Source organism: Microtus oregoni, unplaced genomic scaffold, assembly GCF_018167655.1.
Source record: "Microtus oregoni isolate MIOR12 unplaced genomic scaffold, Mior012 000028F_ref0000031, whole genome shotgun sequence".
Lineage (NCBI taxonomy): Eukaryota > Metazoa > Chordata > Mammalia > Rodentia > Cricetidae > Microtus > Microtus oregoni.
In genome coordinates this window covers 19,745,002-19,763,541 of record NW_024543087.1, presented here as the reverse complement: position 1 = coordinate 19,763,541, position 18,540 = coordinate 19,745,002, and the positions used below count along the sequence as shown (strand labels likewise).

General features: G+C 44.3%; 1 protein-coding gene across 3 annotated transcripts in view; it reads right to left on the bottom strand.

Annotated features, from left to right (window-relative positions):
• Nucleotides 1-1,640: 1,640 nt before the first annotated feature.
• Nucleotides 1,641-18,540, bottom strand: part of Dnajc13 (DnaJ heat shock protein family (Hsp40) member C13) — a 123,249-nt gene continuing 106,349 nt past the window's right edge. For 2 of the 3 annotated variants that reach the window (XM_041677122.1, XM_041677123.1), the window contains 8 exons: nt 17,385-17,554; nt 17,223-17,265; nt 16,648-16,821; nt 15,550-15,729; nt 15,165-15,305; nt 11,860-12,003; nt 7,800-7,899; nt 1,641-2,501 (listed from right to left, as the gene is read on the bottom strand). In XM_041677122.1, the coding sequence (XP_041533056.1) occupies nt 2,404-2,501; nt 7,800-7,899; nt 11,860-12,003; nt 15,165-15,305; nt 15,550-15,729; nt 16,648-16,821; nt 17,223-17,265; nt 17,385-17,554 (1,050 nt within the window). In that variant the 3' untranslated portion in view covers nt 1,641-2,403. Of the gene's footprint in view, nt 2,502-3,232; nt 3,342-7,799; nt 7,900-11,859; nt 12,004-15,164; nt 15,306-15,549; nt 15,730-16,647; nt 16,822-17,222; nt 17,266-17,384; nt 17,555-18,540 lie in introns of all 3 variants that reach the window. The other variant, XR_005976505.1, reaches the window with a different exon arrangement.

The window sequence follows — 18,540 nt, the reverse complement described above, 5'->3', positions numbered from 1 at the left end:
TTCTTTTTTTCCTTCTAAGTGCTAGTTCCCAAATGTTATCAATGTCGTTTCTTGTTTTACACATATAGGCCCTGGAATCTGATTCGCCTAGTGGAAATCCTCACATTCAGAGTGATGTCTGCGACTGACCCAGGCTAGTGTTCTTGCACTACTGCTCTCAAGGGCTGTGCACTAGTGGGGAGTGTTGTCCTCTCTGCAAAATACACCCCCCGGAAGTACACCAAATTGATCTTACCCAATAAATCTTTTTTTCTTAATTTTTTCAACTTTGTGTTTTTACCCCTCCCCCAGAACCTGGCAGACCCCCCATCTACCTACCCAACTTTTTCTCTTTCAAAAAAAAAAAAAAATAGAAAAACGAAAAATCAAAAACACAAAAACAATTTTAAAAAAAAGGAAAAGACAAACTAGAACAAAACGTGCCCCAATCAAACAAAAACCCCCAACAAAATAAAACATCCACAAAAATACCACTAAGTTTTGTGTGGGGGCCCCATTGAGAAAACTGAAAACTTTTAAGTGGGTATCAATTGCAGAAAACTTCTTGGTTAGGGGTGACATCCTGTGCCCGGGACCCCATCTGACTGGAAAGTGTGTAGGCCTTGTGTGTTGCCAGTCTCTGAGTTCGTATGTGCACCCGTCCTGTTGCCCGGAAGACACCGTTTCCTGGGAGTCATCCATCACCTCTAGCTCTTAGGATCTTTTTCCTCCCCTTCCATGTAGATCCCTGAGCCTTGATGGGAAGGGTTTGAAAGGACTGAGTTCTCCAAAGCCTCTTACTCGCTGCACATTGGCCAGTTATGGATCTCGGTGTTAATTTCCATCCACTGCAAGAAGTAGCTTCTCTGATGAGGGCTGAGGGAGGTACTGATCTACCGTATGGCATTAGGATTCATTTTATTGATATGTTCCTTTAGCAGAACATTCCCCTGGAGACCATGACCTATCTGGCCTCAGGGTCTTGGCCACTTTAGTAGTGTCAGACCATCTCATGGGGTGGGCTCTTAAATCAAGCAAAATTGGCTGGTGACTCCTGTAACATTTGTGCCATCACTGAGCCAGTATATCTTGCAGGTAGGTCTCAGTTGCAGGTCCCAGGGGTGGTAGCTGGGTAATACTGATGATCACCTTTCTCCTCCAATAGTGTGCAGATTACCTTCTAGTACCATGGACGTTAGTGAGGGGAAGCTTTTAGTTTGCAACCAACTCAACTTCTCCATGTTCGTTGGGCATTATCAGGTTGTGGAGAACAACCAATAGCCTGTGATGTTTGGGGGTTTCTATGCAGCTCTTTTAGTCAACAACTCAACAAGATGTAACCTAGCCCATTACTGACACTGGACGCTTTACTTGGTGGAATAAAAAAAAAAAAAAAGGTTGTGGCTTTCTCTCCCCTATTACTTGTTGACTCCTTTTAGTGTCCTACCATATATATATTTAGGAAGCAAAAAGAGCAGTGGTTCTCAACGTGTGGGTTGTGACAAAAAATAACCGTGCTGCTTTCTGTTTCTGGTTAGGAATGAGCAGAGGTGGACAGCTAAGCATACGAGCTTGAGGGGGTGAGCCTGCCTCCGACTGCTCCATCTCCCTCAGAAGTGAACACAGAGGTTTTCAAAGGGTAAAATTAAAGAACAAACATATCTCATTAACAAAGCAGTCAATTCCCTTTATTTTTAAAATTTTATGTACACATATGAATGATCTGTATAATGTACATTCAATATAGAAAGCTTTATATATTTGATAATGTATAGAACATTTCACAATTACACTAATCTCTTACATAACATCTTGACATCCATTTTTACTTTAATTTTTTTGCACAAGCTCCTTGTCGTTCAGTTTGGTGAAGCCTGTCTACACACCAATGTGCACCGAGCTCTTGGAGAATTAAGGATTGAGGATCTGGTCACAGGTGGAGGGACAGAAACCTAATGTCTGATGATGGAGGAAGATGGCCATGGAGATTGGGTGCAGTGAAGGGAAGTGCCCTTTCTTGGGGACAAGATTTAGCCCAATGTCTGTAGACTGCAGCTTAACTCCACAGTCACAGTAATTAAAAAAAAAGAAAAAGAAAAACGTTATAAAAACTAGGAGGAAAGTTTGTCTTTTTGATTCACAGTCTTGTAAACAGATAAAAAAGAACAAAATGTGCTTACATACACCAAGAAAAAGAAATTCTTGTGTACCCATGGAGGCTGACCCAGAGTGCTTTCTCAAAACACGGTATGTCAGAATCACTGACTCTTTTCCTAAATAAAAATATATTTATAGAAAAAGGAATAACACTGTCATGAAACCAGGAGAAAGGCAGCAAGAGTCTGTTTCAACATGTTGGCTGGAGGAATGTGGATGCAGCACTGGCCTTTCAGCATTTATTGTCTCTGAGTGTTTCAAGTTTGATTAGCCAAGGTCTCCTGCCTCATGGTCTACAGGAGGCGGAAGGTTAGACATGGCTGATGAGGATGTACCTGCAGTAAGGTAGCCAGCAACTCCAGGTCCTGTAAGAGAGAAAGCAAAGAAGGCATTTTCTACATAAGTCAGGCGAACACAGGGTCCAGTGTGCAGTAAAGCACCAGGAAACTGAAAATGATATGAGTAACTGCCTACAATGACAGTGACACAGCACTATGTTCATGGCTTGCTTTATTATATGACACAATCAGAAATTCGAAATTCATGCAGTAACACTGGTATAGAAATAGGGAGTTTCCCCTATTTTCACACCAGGGAAGTTCAATCTTACAAAAAAAAAATTCCAGGATACTTAAGGAGTTATGTTACATGAGAACAACGAAGGACACCGTCTCCCCACCCGTTCAGCCCATCTCAAAGTGATGCACGACTGGACGCTCACAAAAGCAGCTTCTGAGAACATTCCAGTTAGCCTGCGCTCACGTGGTGCAAGAGGAAGGCTCGAATACCCATCTCACAATCGGAGAGTGCTCCAAGGAAGACATCAGCATTTTAGTCCAGACTCATGTGTCCTGTGACTGTCAGCAGTCCTAGGAGCACATGGCTTTGGCCTCTGGAGCTGACGTGGAGCACTGCGGACATCTGTTTATATACCTCAGAAGCATCACACAATGGAACAAGCGCCTTGCAAGAGAAACTGGCATAGCACTGCACAGGGGCAGCGCTTAGCTGAGGAAACATGGCCAATGTGTACACTGGAGGGCTGGGATGGGAAAGGCAGTGCGAGCAGCATGCATTGAGCAAAAGGTTTCTCTACCTGCTCCAGAGAGCTACACAGAAGTTAGCAAGCTGCCTGGCAGAGCGGTTCTAAAGCCCACTCCTGAGGTGAAGGGGGCTGCTGCCAGTTAGAAGGGAAGGAGAGACACCTGGGGGAAAAAAGAAATGTAAGCAGCAAGGGAGTGGTGAGGAAGTACACACAGCAGGGCAACCAGATGCAGGGTAAGGCAACAGGACAGATGGTGGACAGGCCGTCATTCACTTCTGTCTCACTTCTCAGCGTCTGAGTTCATGGAAACAGCTGTCACACACTGTACAGGTGCTGACTCTACCAGAAGGAGCTGGGACTAAAGTTAACCAGAGTGCCTGGGCACCTGGAACCATGTACTTTAACACTTACAAAAAGGATTTTCCCCTCTTAGGTCTTTGGGGTCTACTCCATCAACTATCTATCACCTTCTGCTAATCATCAAACCAGGAAGACGACGACCAAACAAATCAGCCCATCAGTGCAGCTCAGAGCCAAGTACCACATTGCTCTCCACTTTAAGCAGAAATACCGTTACCACAGGACTACCAGACAGGTCCAGATGACCAAAACACAAACACTACAGAGGGGTGTGGCTCCTAGCAATTCAGACTGGGGGCTGTGATAGTCAGAGTTGTCACCTCACAGATAGGCCTCTGAGCATGCCTGTGGGGGCTGTCTCAGTTATGTTAGCCAAGGTGGAAGACCCGTCCACTGTGAGTGGCATCATTCCCTCCACAAGTGATCAGGGGTCACAGAAAATGGAGACAGGAGCTGAGTACTAGCGTGTACACATTCATCTCCCTATTGATGGTGGATACGGTGTAACCAGCTGGTTCAGGCTCCTGCTGCCTTTGACTTCTCCACCATGATGGCTGTGCCTGGAACAGCTAAAATAAACCTCTCCTACTTTCAGTTGCTTCTGTCAGGGTATTCTATCATGGTGAGAGGAAGAAAGGCTAAGACAAAAATTCAATTTGATTCATATCAAAGCAGGAGTTTATAAGGCTACTACATATGAAAGCAGGGAACACTGATGTCACTGGGGAATCCTGGGCTAACTCACGAGGGTGATGGGGTGATTGTTATTCTCAGGGCACCAATGTAATGGTTTAGATAAAAGTGGCAGCCAGGTCCCACCACCTGGGGCCTCTGTGGGTCCCAGGCAGGTGGGAGGCGGTGGGTGAGAGATGGATAGCTGCCAGGCAGAGAAAGAGAGGGAGAAAAGGGGGGAGGGGGAGGGAAAAGAAGGGGGAGGGAGGGAAGAATGGAAGAGGGAGTGCACTCAGGTTGGAGGAGGTGGGATATCCACTTCCCTCCGCAGAAGGGGAGGGGTTAGGAGAGGGCAGGGCTTGTCTCTTAAAGGGACAGAGTACCCAGGTGACAGACCAGGCCAGCAAATCATTAACAGTGATGAGACACAGGGACACTTGCTGATCATCATAGTTATACAAATAAAAACTTCACAACTGCACACAACGGCTTCATAAACTTAACTATACTGCACAGGATATGAGACATTGCGAGATGTGAAGGGCATTCTGAACTGAAAAAAAAATTGGAACTTCTAGACCAAAATCAAGTTGTGAAATGATGAGCTTATAATGAAGCCCAATTCTACACCCATCACTTGTCTCCACAGGGAAAGTCAACTGAGTTTCAGAGGCCCACTTTTTGGGCCTCTGGGTTTTGTTAAGAATACATTAGGCTGCCCTGGGCTAAAGAGCTGCCTGCATCTCATAACCAGCCCTGTTTTCTCCAGGGATAAGTGGGGAAGGAGCAGAGGTTCCAGGGCACAGGGGAACATTATCAAAGTGTGTCGGACTTGAGAGGAATACAGAATGAACAGGGACCCACTGAGGACACACTTGTCACAGAAAGCTCTTTATCTCTGCAGCCCCTAAAAGCACCGACTCTGCCTCATGCTACTGCTGCATTCTTTTACTATTGATTTCCTAGGTGAAATAACTTGAAAAATTCCTACTACAAAAAAAATGAAGTTTAGAGGCTCTGAGCCAATTGGCACCTAGCGGTTCTTGAATCTAGCAAAAAGCCTAAGTAACAGGGCTCAGATGACACACCACTGTGTATCTACTGCACGGGATAACTCTAGCAGAGGCGCTCTTAAAGAAACAGTATGCCATGAGAGGATCTTTGGAAATGGGTGGTCCTGTCTTCTTATCAATCCTAACTAACCCTACTCAGGACTTTCACTTCTTCATCTTGAGCATGTAATCAACTGGTATTTGCTAAGCAGTCGGGAGAAGAAAAATCTACCTTTATCTGCAGCTTTCTTTGAGGTAATACTTTCTCCTCAGAAACTTATTTCCTTGTCTCTTAAACAATATCCACATATAACTGCCAAACATACTCAAACACTTCAGTTAGGAGGGAGGCTGGGTGTGTATTCTCACAGTACCTTAGTCTCCTCGTGAACCAGAGAAGAGCTTGGTATGGTCTGTAGCATATGAAGATTGGGTTTTCACTAAATTCCAATTAAATACAACACACACCAAAAAGCGTCTGGCAGCCTGGGCACTAAGGAAGCATTCCCTCAATTGCAGGGAAACTCAGAAGTGTGAGGCACAGGTTCAAAGCCTTTCAAAGGAGTAGAGTAAAATCAGCGAGAAAATCCTCCGAACTAACAGAAAACATTCCAGCCTGAGAAGTGCCAGGAACAGATCTAAGGCAAGTGTGGCTCACAGCCCATCCTGTCCAGTACAGACCTGCTTGCAGGCTTCAGCACTGCACAGAAGTTCTAGCCCTTTCCAAGGGAGGGATGGGATGTTTCACCATTGCTACTTGGCCGCACCTATCCAGACATCTGCCAATGTCACACTGTTTGTTAGAGGCCTCATTCATTCCAGGGACACAGATGGAAGAAAAGACACAGACAAGCAGCATCTTCCTTCCTGCACACCCTCCACACTTCAGTATCATACGAGGAGCAGAGGTGCTGGTGAGCAGCACAGTAATTAGGGACCTGGGAAGGGTGAGGCCAATGGGAACTCCAGGTCTCTAAGAGAAACTGCCATGTGATCTCATCACGGAGTCCCCGCTAAAGCAGCAGTGTCAGGAACACCTTGGAGCTTTTACTCGACCTTGATGGAAGTTGGGTACACGGGGAACAGAAGCATCACGTGAAGCTACTGAAGCTGCTCCTGACCTGCACAGCACCAGTCCTTCATTCTTCGCTACAACAACTAAGCCCCATTCTTATATCAAAGATAATGCATAAAAATATGGCCTGTCAAGCTGGAGGGGTGGCTCAGAGGTTAAGAGCACTGGCTGCTCTTCCAGAGGTCCTGAGTTCAATTCTTAGCACCTGCATGGTGGCTCACAACCATCCATAATGAGATTTGGTGCTGTCTTCTGGCCTGCAGGCATACATGCCAGTAGAACACTGTATACACAATAAATAAATCTAAAAGAAAGAAAGAAAGAAAGAAAATGTGGCCCGTCACCTTTCAGAAACACTGAGGAGGCTTTTGGTGGGAACAAATACACTCCTATATAGACAGTTAGTTTTACCTGAGAGAGGGAGGTGTGAGTAGACCAAAACCACATTCTACCTCTCTCCACAGAAAACAGGAGGACACAAGTGACAGGCCCACAGCAGAGTCAGAAGCAGACAGATTCAGTAGTATGAGCAGTGACTGGTACTACAGTGACACAGGAGCCACAAGAAGGGGAAGCAGTAGTGTCATGAGCAAGCTGAAAACTGAAAGCAGGGAAGCTGTTCTCCGAATCCTTTGGATTTGAAAATTTGAGAATCAAGTAGGTATGATTCTTACAGCCTTCTCTGAGAGCAATCAGGGCTATTAAAACAATGGCTCTGTCTGTCTGGGGAGTACTGGCTGTTAACATTGTTCTCTTTATCTCTGTCATCTCTGCTAGAAGATCATGTGGGGCTGCTATCTATTCACATGCTACCATTTCAGGCAGGCACCAAGAGTGGCCTCCTATTCACAAGGCTAAATCCACAGTGAAGATCTTTAGAAGAGGTGGAGTGCCTTGCCTTTCATAAAGCAACTGAAGCTGCCACTTCTCAGACCAAAGCCATGATCTTAAATTACCATGCAGCTTGTGTGTCAAATGAACACGTCCTGAGCATCGTGTAATGTCTTCTGAGCCCTTGGCAGTCTTATTTCTAACAGCACTGGCATATTTTCTCCATGGGAAAGATACTTAGCAAAACTATACTGCAAACTTTTAAGAAAAAACTCTGTACACAATTATTTCTATGAAGTCTCACTCTGTTGAGACAGAAAGGGCACTAGGCTACCTGGTTTCGGACACATACTTTTCCCACATTCAAGGTAAACACTGCACAGACATACTGTACATCTAAGCTAGCTGCTGCTAACATACCGGATGAAAACTAGGCTACGTGCAGCTTTCGTCATAAACATCCAACACCACACACCACACGCTGTGCAAGGTTGAAACAGATGCTTATGACATGCTCACAGCACCCCCCAAAAATGGTAGCCAGATGCCTAAGTGATGAGAGGAATGCTATTTTAAGTCTGGTCAGGGCAGGAAGAGGGCCTGCCAGGCACCTTCGGGTCTGACTTACCTGTGAGGTATCCTGCTGTTTGAGAGTCAGAAATGAATAAGTCATGTTTCTGGTCTTTGAAGGCACTCCAGACTGAAGAGCGGGAGAGGATTTCATTCACCTGGGGAAGTAAAGCAACCCCTACTTAGCATGATTGTGTAAAGGACTAGTCGTGGGAAGACTGAACCAGGAAGGAAAAATAACTTCTGAAGTCAGAAGGCCACTGGGGAAGGACCAGGAACTGGCCGACATCACACACACATGTTCCTGGGCACTGTGCTGGGCGTGCCTCACTGAACCAGACCTAGGAAGGGTTGGGGAAGATGCTGGAAACTGGAGTTACAACTTTAAATCAGCCTTTCAAAGGATGTGCCGTGTCTTGTGAGCAGATCATGAACAACACACACACATAAGAAACTAAGTGAACAGAAAAACATCAGAGTATCACATGTAAAATGGGCAAACATTTTTACAACAGAACTACTGTGTCCATGTGTACTAGACTGGAAGATGAAAATGTACAGAAAATAGTAACTTAAGAGGTGCAGACCTGGAAGACACAATTCAGAGAATCCTGAGTCTCTAAGTCAGATGCAAAGCTCACAGTTAGTTGTGTGTGCTGAAGCAGAGCTCTTCGTGGAGCAGGATGGGCCCCATTCCAGCCTGGGCAGCAGCAGTAGTGAACGAGGAGTTGAGCCGGGGATGGAAGAGCTCTGGTTTTAGGAGGTGCTATTCTTTCCCCCCTTCTTTGGGAGTAGAGAGTGGGTGCCGGGGCCACTTGGCTAATTTCATCCCTAGAAATGCTAATGAAGGTGAAGGGGACGGTCCACAGGGAAGGCACACGGAGTATCTGCCAGCCGTTCAGAACACCCAGAGGCATACCAGTAAATGACTGCAGCAACGGATGTGACTTGTCTTCTTTAGCAGTGTTTTAAATGATTCAAATACTGAGAGAAAGTCAGTGGCATCAAAAATGTTTCTTTTCTTGAAACACAGAAGCCTAATTTCACTATAGGACAGTTTAATAAAGTATATTTAAGCACAAAATTAACATTTGCACACAGAAATGAATGACCCAAACCTCCACTGAACAGTGAATGGACAAACTGTAGCAATTATACACACAATGGAAAATTTAAACATACAAAGAAATGAAAACATTTAATACACCCACAACATGGGTCAATCTCAATGCAAAAACGAAAATATGTGTAACACACAGAGCCACATGTTGGAAACAGAGTGGCGGCTGCATGGCTGGGGCTGTGGGAGAGAGTAAATTACCAGCCACAGGGGTGATGTGCTCAGGAGCTAGGCAGGGTGAGATTATCGCAGTGGTGCTAAGGTGAGAAAGGCCAGTTCGTTGTTCACTATAGTAACTTCATGTTCTGTTTGATGGTCAGCATTGTCAACTTGAAAGACTCTAGCAGCTTTCAACCACTGGGAAACACACACTTCTCATGGTCCTAGGAACGGAGACGCTGCTGAGGAGCAAAACTACCATTATGAAGCAGCAACAAGAATAAATTTAAGGGCTAGGGGTTCCTAAGATCATCAGAAATGTGTGTTTTCTGATGGTTATGATCCCGTTGAGGACCACTGACCTAGACTAACTGTGTTATGACTGAGGGACACTGTCTAAACTGCCTGAATTGAGGCAGGAAGATCTGCTCTGAGCATGCGAATCGCAGACCTCTAGAAATGGCTTGCAGGAGGAATCTGGAAGAGTTTGAAGGTTTGGTCTAGAAAATCCTTCACTTCTGAAAAGAGAGCATAATGGGATATTCTGGCAGGAGACTGGAAGACAAGAAATTAGGTATAGTTGGTGCCTGGCTCTTGAGCTTTCTGGGGGAGAACAAGGACTCTCTCAGGACTGGGCTAGAGGGCATCTGTGTGAATTTGGCCCAATTCTGTCCATATACTCTGAACTTGGGTGAAGTGTACTTTAGTTTAAAGATAACAGACTAATTTGTATGGTACAGAAAACTCCAAAGCCAGGAGAACATTCAGGCTGATGCTAAAGAAGTTAGCACCACTGAACAGAAATTTCCCATGCTGTACTGGGAAAACACTCTCCCCCTCAGAGGTCTAGCCTGTGAAGAACCAGAACCATTTAGAAGAAGGGAACCTATACTAAAGAGGTTTCCTGTTCCTTAAAAACACCTGTCTGGAAGTGTTTCCTCAGAGTCAAAACAGAGACTGATACAGCTATGTTCCTGGGGGTGGGACCCTCCTGAGCTGGTGGCAGAACCTGGGAACATCATCTACATAGTACTGGTTTTTAATACACGAAAGAGACAAGATTTATGAAAGCCACAGGGCACCTGAAGCCAGACAAGATCCTTAGGAGGGAGTCCTTGCAGAGTCCCTGGGAGCCTATGAGAGCAGAATTTAAGTCGCAGTGGAGCTCCTGGACCCATGGGAAAGCTGTAGGTATAGAGGGTGGGGCTACATAAGCTCTCTGAAGCGCAGCACATCATACGACAAGCCTCAGAGGCTGCAACAGAGCTGAGCTTTAGTACTCACTCGTTATGCTAGAAATGTTACCTTGCTTTGGCCTGATTGCTCTCTTTTGTGACTTACGCATGTAACTTGTTTCTACTTTTATAGAAAGGGAGAGCCTTTAGAATTTTCAAGTGTTAAAACTGTTGATGACCATGAGACTTTAAAAAGTTGGACTGAGAGTGTTTCATGTAATAACATGATCATGAATCTCCAAGGATAAATGGCGGATGGTTATGGCTTAAAAAATGACGTGTCTGCATGGCAAGTTGGCAAGGGCTGGAGTTTAAATGGTTGGTGTCAACTGTCGACTTGACAGAATCAAGAACGAGCTGGAGATGGGCTCCTGGGCATGCCTGTGGAAAACTGCCTTGAATGCCTTAACTGCTGTGGGAAGACCTGTTCATCGGGTGTGGCGCCATCCCCTAGTGGGACCCTGGACGCCAAGGGGAAAAGGTCATTGAGCAGCAGCAGATAGTTCTCACTCTGTGCTTCGACTGTGAATGTGGTGTGCCCAGCTGCTTTAAGCTCATGCCACCCTGATTCTCAGCCACGATGGACCTAGTCTGTGTGAGCCAGAATACTCCACTCCTGCCACCCGGACTTCCTGACCACGATGCACCTTGAACTGTGAGCCAGAGTAGTTTGTCACAAAAACAAGAAAAGAAACTAACTCGCTATACAGATGTCACTTCAATAAAGAAAACAGGTGGCCAGGTGGTGGTGGCGCATGCCTTTAAACCCAGCACTTGGGAGGCAGAGGCAGGAGGATCTCTGTGAGTTCGAGGCCAGCCTGGTATACAGAGTGAGTTCCAGGATAGTCAGTACTATTACACAGATAAAGCCTGTCTTGAACCCCCCCCCCCCAAAAAAAAACCCAAACCAAACCAAAACGCTTTAGAAGCAACAAAAACAGGGGGGATGGAGAGATGCTCAGTGGATAAGGTGCCTTCTGCTGAGCTTGCCAACCTGAATTCAATCTTCAGGACCTATATAGTGTAAGGAGAGAATAGACTCCTGCAAATTATCAAAAGACCTCCACACATGAGTTTTGGCGTGTATGTACTTATGCATACATGTGCACGTGTGCGCCCGTGCACACGCATACACACACACGCACACACATCCCTTGTTAAAATGAAATAAATTTAAAGCTAAGATGAAAAGTAGATCCTTAAGAGGTCTGAAATCAGTGTATGTGCACTTGAAACACATTACTGCACAGTCACTTTGCAAAGGGAAAAGAAGCTAGCACTTTTCAAGCACTAATATAATTTAAAATGATGTTCAGATCTTTTCAATGATATCTGATTCTACACTAAGTGTTCCAAATTCATCTACATCTTTTAATGGTTTTCTTGAAATAGAGAACATACTGTTACTACACAGAAAAAGAACCCCCCTGCATGCATGTTGGACACAAGCCTATGCTTTTTCTGCAGCTGTGAAGCAGTTATGTGAACACTGGCCACACTGGTTTGAGGACTCAAATACAGGTTCCCAGATCATCCACAGCCAAGATCGTGACTTTGAACATACTTCTTAGTAGGGAACACAAGAATGCTTCTTACAGACTCACCTGTTCTCCGTACTGCAGACTTCGAGTCATTGCCTTGAGAGCTTTAACAATCTGGGCCTTAGTAGCGGCAGGACTGTCTATGTTTTCAAGGCCTATGCCTTCAAGCAACTTTAAGAGGTATGGGACCAACTCTGCTTTCAGAGCCTGGAATAAAGCACAATGAAGATGTTATACACCAGCTACTGAAGATGTAATTTCACCACTAGGATCTTATCTACAGTAAGTAAGACAACCTGTTCTCAGCATTTCAATGCAGATGCAGATTTTTATTTTAGTATCAAACGGAAACAGCATTCTTATTTAAAGTGATTTTGATTCAGTTCTACCAAACTTTCTAAATGTTATGCATCAATTATGTAATCTTCCTAACACTGAATGAAGATACAATTATTATTTCAGATAAGAAAATCAGTGCCTAAGGGAAAAGAAACAAGTGTACACCACAGAGCTGGGCATAATGGAACCTGCATCTGGACCCAGGAGGGACAGAACCAAGCTCTGAGTCACTGTGGCTAAAGGGGTCACTCTAACAGGCAGCAGCCTCCAAGGACTTGGCTGCCTTTTGTATCTTCCTCCAGCACCGCTCTCTGCAGTCATCACTTAGTTAGCACCCTGAAAGAGCTGAATAACATGCTATCACTCCCACAGACTCTCCAGAGGTGTGTACACCCTGTCCACCTAATGACTTAGTGAGATGAACCTGATGTTAGTCACTTCAGATGAGCCCCAGCAGTAGATTCACAACCTCCTCTATACCCACACTCTGTACCTCTGTTTACTGAGGGTGGAGGGCTGGGTGAAGAAGAAGCTGAAGGGAGAGGTCAGGAGAACCAGATGCCCAGGTACAGGTGTAGGGGTTTGTCTTCAGTTTATAGACAGCCAGATGTCACTTTGTCATCTAGCAAGGTTTGCCACCAAAGACTTTGAAGATGAAAGGTTAACTGAGAAGTTTTCGATTATTTTTATATTTTTTATGGAATACAAAGTAATGTAATGGTGTATCTGATAGCTTAAAAGAAAATGGGAGTGGCACTATTAGGAGGTGTGGCTTTGCTGGAGTAAGTGTGGCCTTTGTCAAAGGAAGTGTTAACCATGGGGGTGGGCTTTTAAGTCTCTTATGCACAGCGTGATACAGTTCACTTCCTGTTGCTGTGAATCAAGATGTAGGACTCTCAGTTCCTTCTCCAGCACTATGTCTGCCTGCACACCACCCACCATGATAAAAACAGATTAAACCCCTGAACTGTAAGCTAGCCCCAATTTAAATGTTTTCCTTTATAAGAGTTGCTATGTCAAATGGGGCACTGAACTGAACAGAGAATTCTCAGCAGAGGAAGTTCAAATGGCCAAAAGACACTTAAGGTCATGCTCAACCTCCTTAGCGATCAGGGAAATGCAAATCAAAACAACTTTGAGATATCATCTTACACCTGTCAGAATGGCTAAAATAAAAAACTCCAATGATAGCCTTTGCTGGAGAGGCTGTGGAGGAAGGGGCACCCTCATCCATTGCTGGTGGGAATGCAATCGTGTGCAAACACTTTGGAAATCGGTGTTTCGGTTTCTCAGGAAATTCGGGATCAACCTACCCCTGGACCCAGCAATACCACTCCTGGGAATATACCCAAGAGATGCCCTATCATATGACAAGAGCATTTATTCAACTATGTTCATAACAGTATTATTTGTAATAGCCAGAACCTGGAAACAACCTAGATGCCCTTCAATGGAAGAATGGATGAAGAAAGTGTGGAATATCTACACATTAGAGTACTACACTGTGGTAAAAAACAATGACTTCTCAAATTTTGCATGCAAATGGATGGAAATAGAAAACACTATCCTGAGTGAGGTAACCCAGACCCAAAAAGATGAATATGGAATGTACTCACTCATAATTGGTTTCTAGCCATAAACAAGGGTCACGGAGTCTACAATTGGTGATCCCAAAGAAGCTAAGTAAGAAGAACCTTCATCTGGTGATGGATGGAGATAGAGACAGAGACCCACACTGGAGCACTGGACTGAGCTCCCAAGGTCCCAATGAGGAGCAGAAGGAGGGAGAACATGAGCAAAGAAGTCGGGACCACGAGGGGTGCACCCACCCACTGAGACAGTGGAGCTGATCTATTGGGAGCTCACCAAGGCCAGCTGGACTGTGACTGAAAAAGCATGGGATAAAACTGGACTCTCTCAGCATGGCGAACAATGAGGGCTGATGAGAAGCCAAGGACAATGGCATGGGGTTTTGAACCTACGTAATGTGCTGGCTTTGTGGGAGCCTAGCCAGTTTGGATGTTCACCTTCCTAGGAATGGACAGAGAGGGGAGGTCCTAGGACTTACCACAGGGCAGGGAACCCTGACTGCTCTTTGGACTGGAGAGGGAGGGGGAGAGGAGTGGGAGGAGGGGGAGAAGGGTGGGAGGAGGGGGAGGGAAATGGGAGGCTGGGAGGAGGTGGAAACTTGTTTTTTTTTTTCTCCTTTTCTCAATAAAAAAAAATGGAAAAAAAAGATAACTTTCATCTAGGATTAATTGAAAAGGATGATCAACCCATTGATTAGAAAATGCATCTAAATTTATTTGGATTCATATTTTATAGGAAATAAACATTTCTCCATCAATGTTTTTTAAAAAAAAATAAAGTAGGCTTGTTGAAAAAAAAAAAAAGAGTTGCTATGGTCACAGTGTCTTTCCACAATACAAACACTAAGACAATGTAAAATATCAAGCTAATGAACAAAATTACGGCTTCAAGTATCTTTTATAATGAGGGCATCTAAATTTATTCTTATATGTGCACATAGCTGCAGTCACCACAGTGCAACAGACCCACAAACTAAAGCCTTCCACCCATTTCCCACCCTGGCCTCTGGTAACTAAACAGTCTTTGTTTCCAGAAGCACGGCCACAAAGGTGAGATTACGTGGTATTTACACCCAGAACAAGAAAACTCACTTTTGCCAGAGTTTACTTTTTCCTTTCAGTGTCTGTGTACACCAATATCTACCAAGTCTGATTTCTACCAGGTGAGTGGTCTCTATGAGAAGAATGAAACCTCACATGACTCAAAAAATACTAGAAATGAACAGAGCCCAAAGTAACTTTTACAAAGAAGCTAAGGATGACAGCAGAGAGGGGGGGAGGGGAAGGGGAGAGTGGAGAGGAGGGGAAGAGAGGGGAGGGGAGAGAAAAGCTGGTGAGACTTTAACTTCAGGATACTCACAAAGACCTAAGACCACAGCCACAGAGCACCTGTCTGGCCTGTCTGCTTTCTTGAAACAGTGCTCATGGAGAGTCACTTACCTGTGCCACTAATTCATTCTGTTCTTTCTGGAACATTCGGTTAATTGCTTCACAGGCCAGACCAATAGTATCCGCTCGCTTTTTCATTCCATTCATCAGTGGGCCAATGGTCTCCAAAGATGCCATGGCTCGAACACACAGCTGAGAGCCCCAAAACAAGGACAGTTGTGGAGTAGAATGTTATACACAGTAAGGTAAGTTCCACAGTAATAAAATGCAATTTAAAACCCACTTTTCTGTTTAAGAGAGAATAAGTTCCATCTCTACTAATCACCGAAATTGATAGATAAAGGCACACAGGAGACAGGGACTGACACTCCGAAGTGTCGTCAAGTAGACACAGATAAAGCTCTGGAATTCTGGGCTCCTGAGGATTTATTAATACCTCATTGTCAGACAAGGCGTGAACAACACGAATAGCACTCTTGGGGATGGCATTATTCCTGTGATTCATCGCCTGGAGAACTTTGGGAAGATGTCCCAACGGCGGGACTTGATCTGCCAGCTGAGGCTGTGCACTGAAGAGACAAACCGTGGCCGTCGTCAGGGTTTCCAGAGTCTCTCCCTGGGAAGAACAAATAAAATACCAGGCCAAATAAACCACAAAGCACTTAAAAAACTCAAATAGACTTAAAACATTTATTCAAAACTAGAGATTCAAGTTGACACCTGAATCTAATTTGCACAGCCCAACAGAGCAGCAAACTTTCTTTTTCTTTGATAAAAGGCACAAACCTAAGGACCTGAGAATGTGCCATCACATACTTCACTGGGCCAGGTACACTGTGTTTTTATGGCAGAGGTAAAAGATAATAGCTAAATGACTATATGACAATTTAAGGCAGGGTTACATACATGCTACTGTGAGTCAGCCGCAAGAATACAAAGGAATTCAGGAGTTGTTAGCTGATGTTTCTTCCAGTTCTAGGAAAAGTCCTCTTATAGGCCAACAATACCTTACTCAAAATGTTTCAATCCAGAAGTGTCTCAAATCTAAGAATATTTACACAGACATTCCTACCTGAGTTTGGGCATCACTATGATATTTAAGGGTTCTGATTTTAGAGCACCTAAGACTTTCTATTTGCTGAAATGTTTAACCTCTATTTAATATATCTGATGACCATTATGGTCTTCATATAGATGATCATGGCTTGCAAACACACACACACAAACACGCATGCACACGTACCCCCCCAATACACTCAAGCATGCATGCACGCGCGAGCACGCGCGTGCACACACACACACACACACACACACACAAACTCTCAACATGCACATCTGAATTCAAAGGCAGCTGCTATTCTGAGATTTTGTTTTCATGCAGTACAGGAGCTCAAACTCTGAGCCATGTACATGTTAGGTAAAGCCCTAGCCCTGGATCCGATTCCCCGGGTCAGTGAGAACATGGTTTTGAGGGAAAAGTAACTGGTATATTCAGCAAACTCTTTCAAGTATTTTGTTGATGACTGACACTTACATGTGGATTGTTCTTCTCCAGGAGCTCAGTTAATTTTTCTAACAGTGCAATAAGAAATTCTCTGGGTTTTCTTAGCACCCAAGCTGGCTGTGCAATAAAGATTCTCAAGAAAACTCCTCCAACAGCGAGTTCACCTTCTGCTTCTCCAAACAGCACAGCAAAATCTTCAGGCAACTTTAGAGAGAGGAGAAGGAATCATGGGTGAGTCATTTTACATCATCATTCCTCTGCGAAGCCAGAAACGTAAGACAATTAATGAAATCTGCACACAATAAACTAGTACAAAGATAGTCATTAGTTACAACTGTTTTAAACACAATAAAATTATAATAATTGACATTTCCTTTTAATGGAGCCTACAAAAGAAGTCGCTATCATTTAGTTCTAGTGTAAGCATTACAACTTTTATATCTGTTTGAAGCCTGGCCTTCCGTGGTCATGTCCAACATGTCTTAACAATGGAGTAATCAACAGCTAAAGGCCGACAAACTGATTTAACATGAATTAAAAACAAAAAACAAACCAACAACAAAAATACAAAACAAAAAGCCTTATGAAGTAAAAGTGTAGTTTACCTTCCAGTTCACATCAGGGTTATCCCGTTGGTTTTTAAAGTGCCTTGGGGAGGGGGGGGTAAGAACATTAAAGTTTAGTCAAATTAACCTTCAGAACAAGTGTTGGAAAGGGGACAGACAGAGCAGGACCACGCCCATCTCTGGGAGTCCATCTTTACTTACTCTAGCATCATCTCTCTCACAGTTGTAGACACCTTGTCCCTGGAACTGTCATTCCAGATCAGCTCTGGATTTTCATGAGTCCCCTCAAATATATGCACAGCAGCTTCAGGGTTGTCTCTCATGGCATCCATGAACACACTGGGCAGAAATTTCATTAATGTGATTCGAACCTAGGGGAGGAAGTTCAGAGTTTTAAGGGCCACTGGAAACATCAATATTTGACACGTCCTTCCACGTTTCCTAAGACAGAACAGCAGTGCAATCTGTGCTATGAGTGAGACCTAATAACAGTTCCCTAAAAGACCTGGAAAAGCAGAAGAGATAAATCTGGATTAATGAGAAAGTAATCTTACAAGTCCATGACCTGCCATACTTATTTATATCTAGTTTTTTCTCTGCTCCCTCTAGTTAAGAAACCTGAAAGAACTCTAGCTGGGTGTGGTACCTCATGCTTGCCATTCCAGCACTCAGGAGGCTGAGGCCAAAGGACTGGCAGTAGTTCAGGCGTAGGGAGTTCAGGCCAGCCTGGACTAGTGTGAGACACTGTCTCAAAACAGAAAGACCAACCAACCAACCATTCAACCAACAGATCCACCCAAGAAAAAAATTCAGAAGTCCTTGTGTAAAGTTTCCAGAATGCTTTGAACAGGTTCTTTATGTGCAGTACAACCCTTGGTTGGCCTGTTCCCCATCCCTCTGCCTTTATACTCCCACAAACTAACTTTTCCACAGTGCATCTCTATGCCCAACAAGTAATCTAAGTGCATTTGTTTTGCTCCATCATATTTTAGGGCACACTGTGTTTGCCAAAAAAGAACTTTAATGGTAGTTTTGAAACACAGGGGTTGGCGTCAGCTCAGACAGAAGAAGCTATGGGTTCAGTCCCAAGCATAAACCCCACCCAAGACACACCACACACATGAAGATCCAGTGCATAAAACATCTGAAAATTAGAGGGAGGCACAAGGGCAAAGGGGAAATGAGGGCTGGGAAGACACATTTTCCTTCCACGTCAAACTGCTCAAATCTTGTCTTGTGGAAACTTCACTTGCTAGGTATTTTCTTGACTCCTGACACAGAGATGCTTATTCTATAACCATACATGAAGTCAGTAGACACACAGTCACACACATACATGCACACACAAATGCCAAAA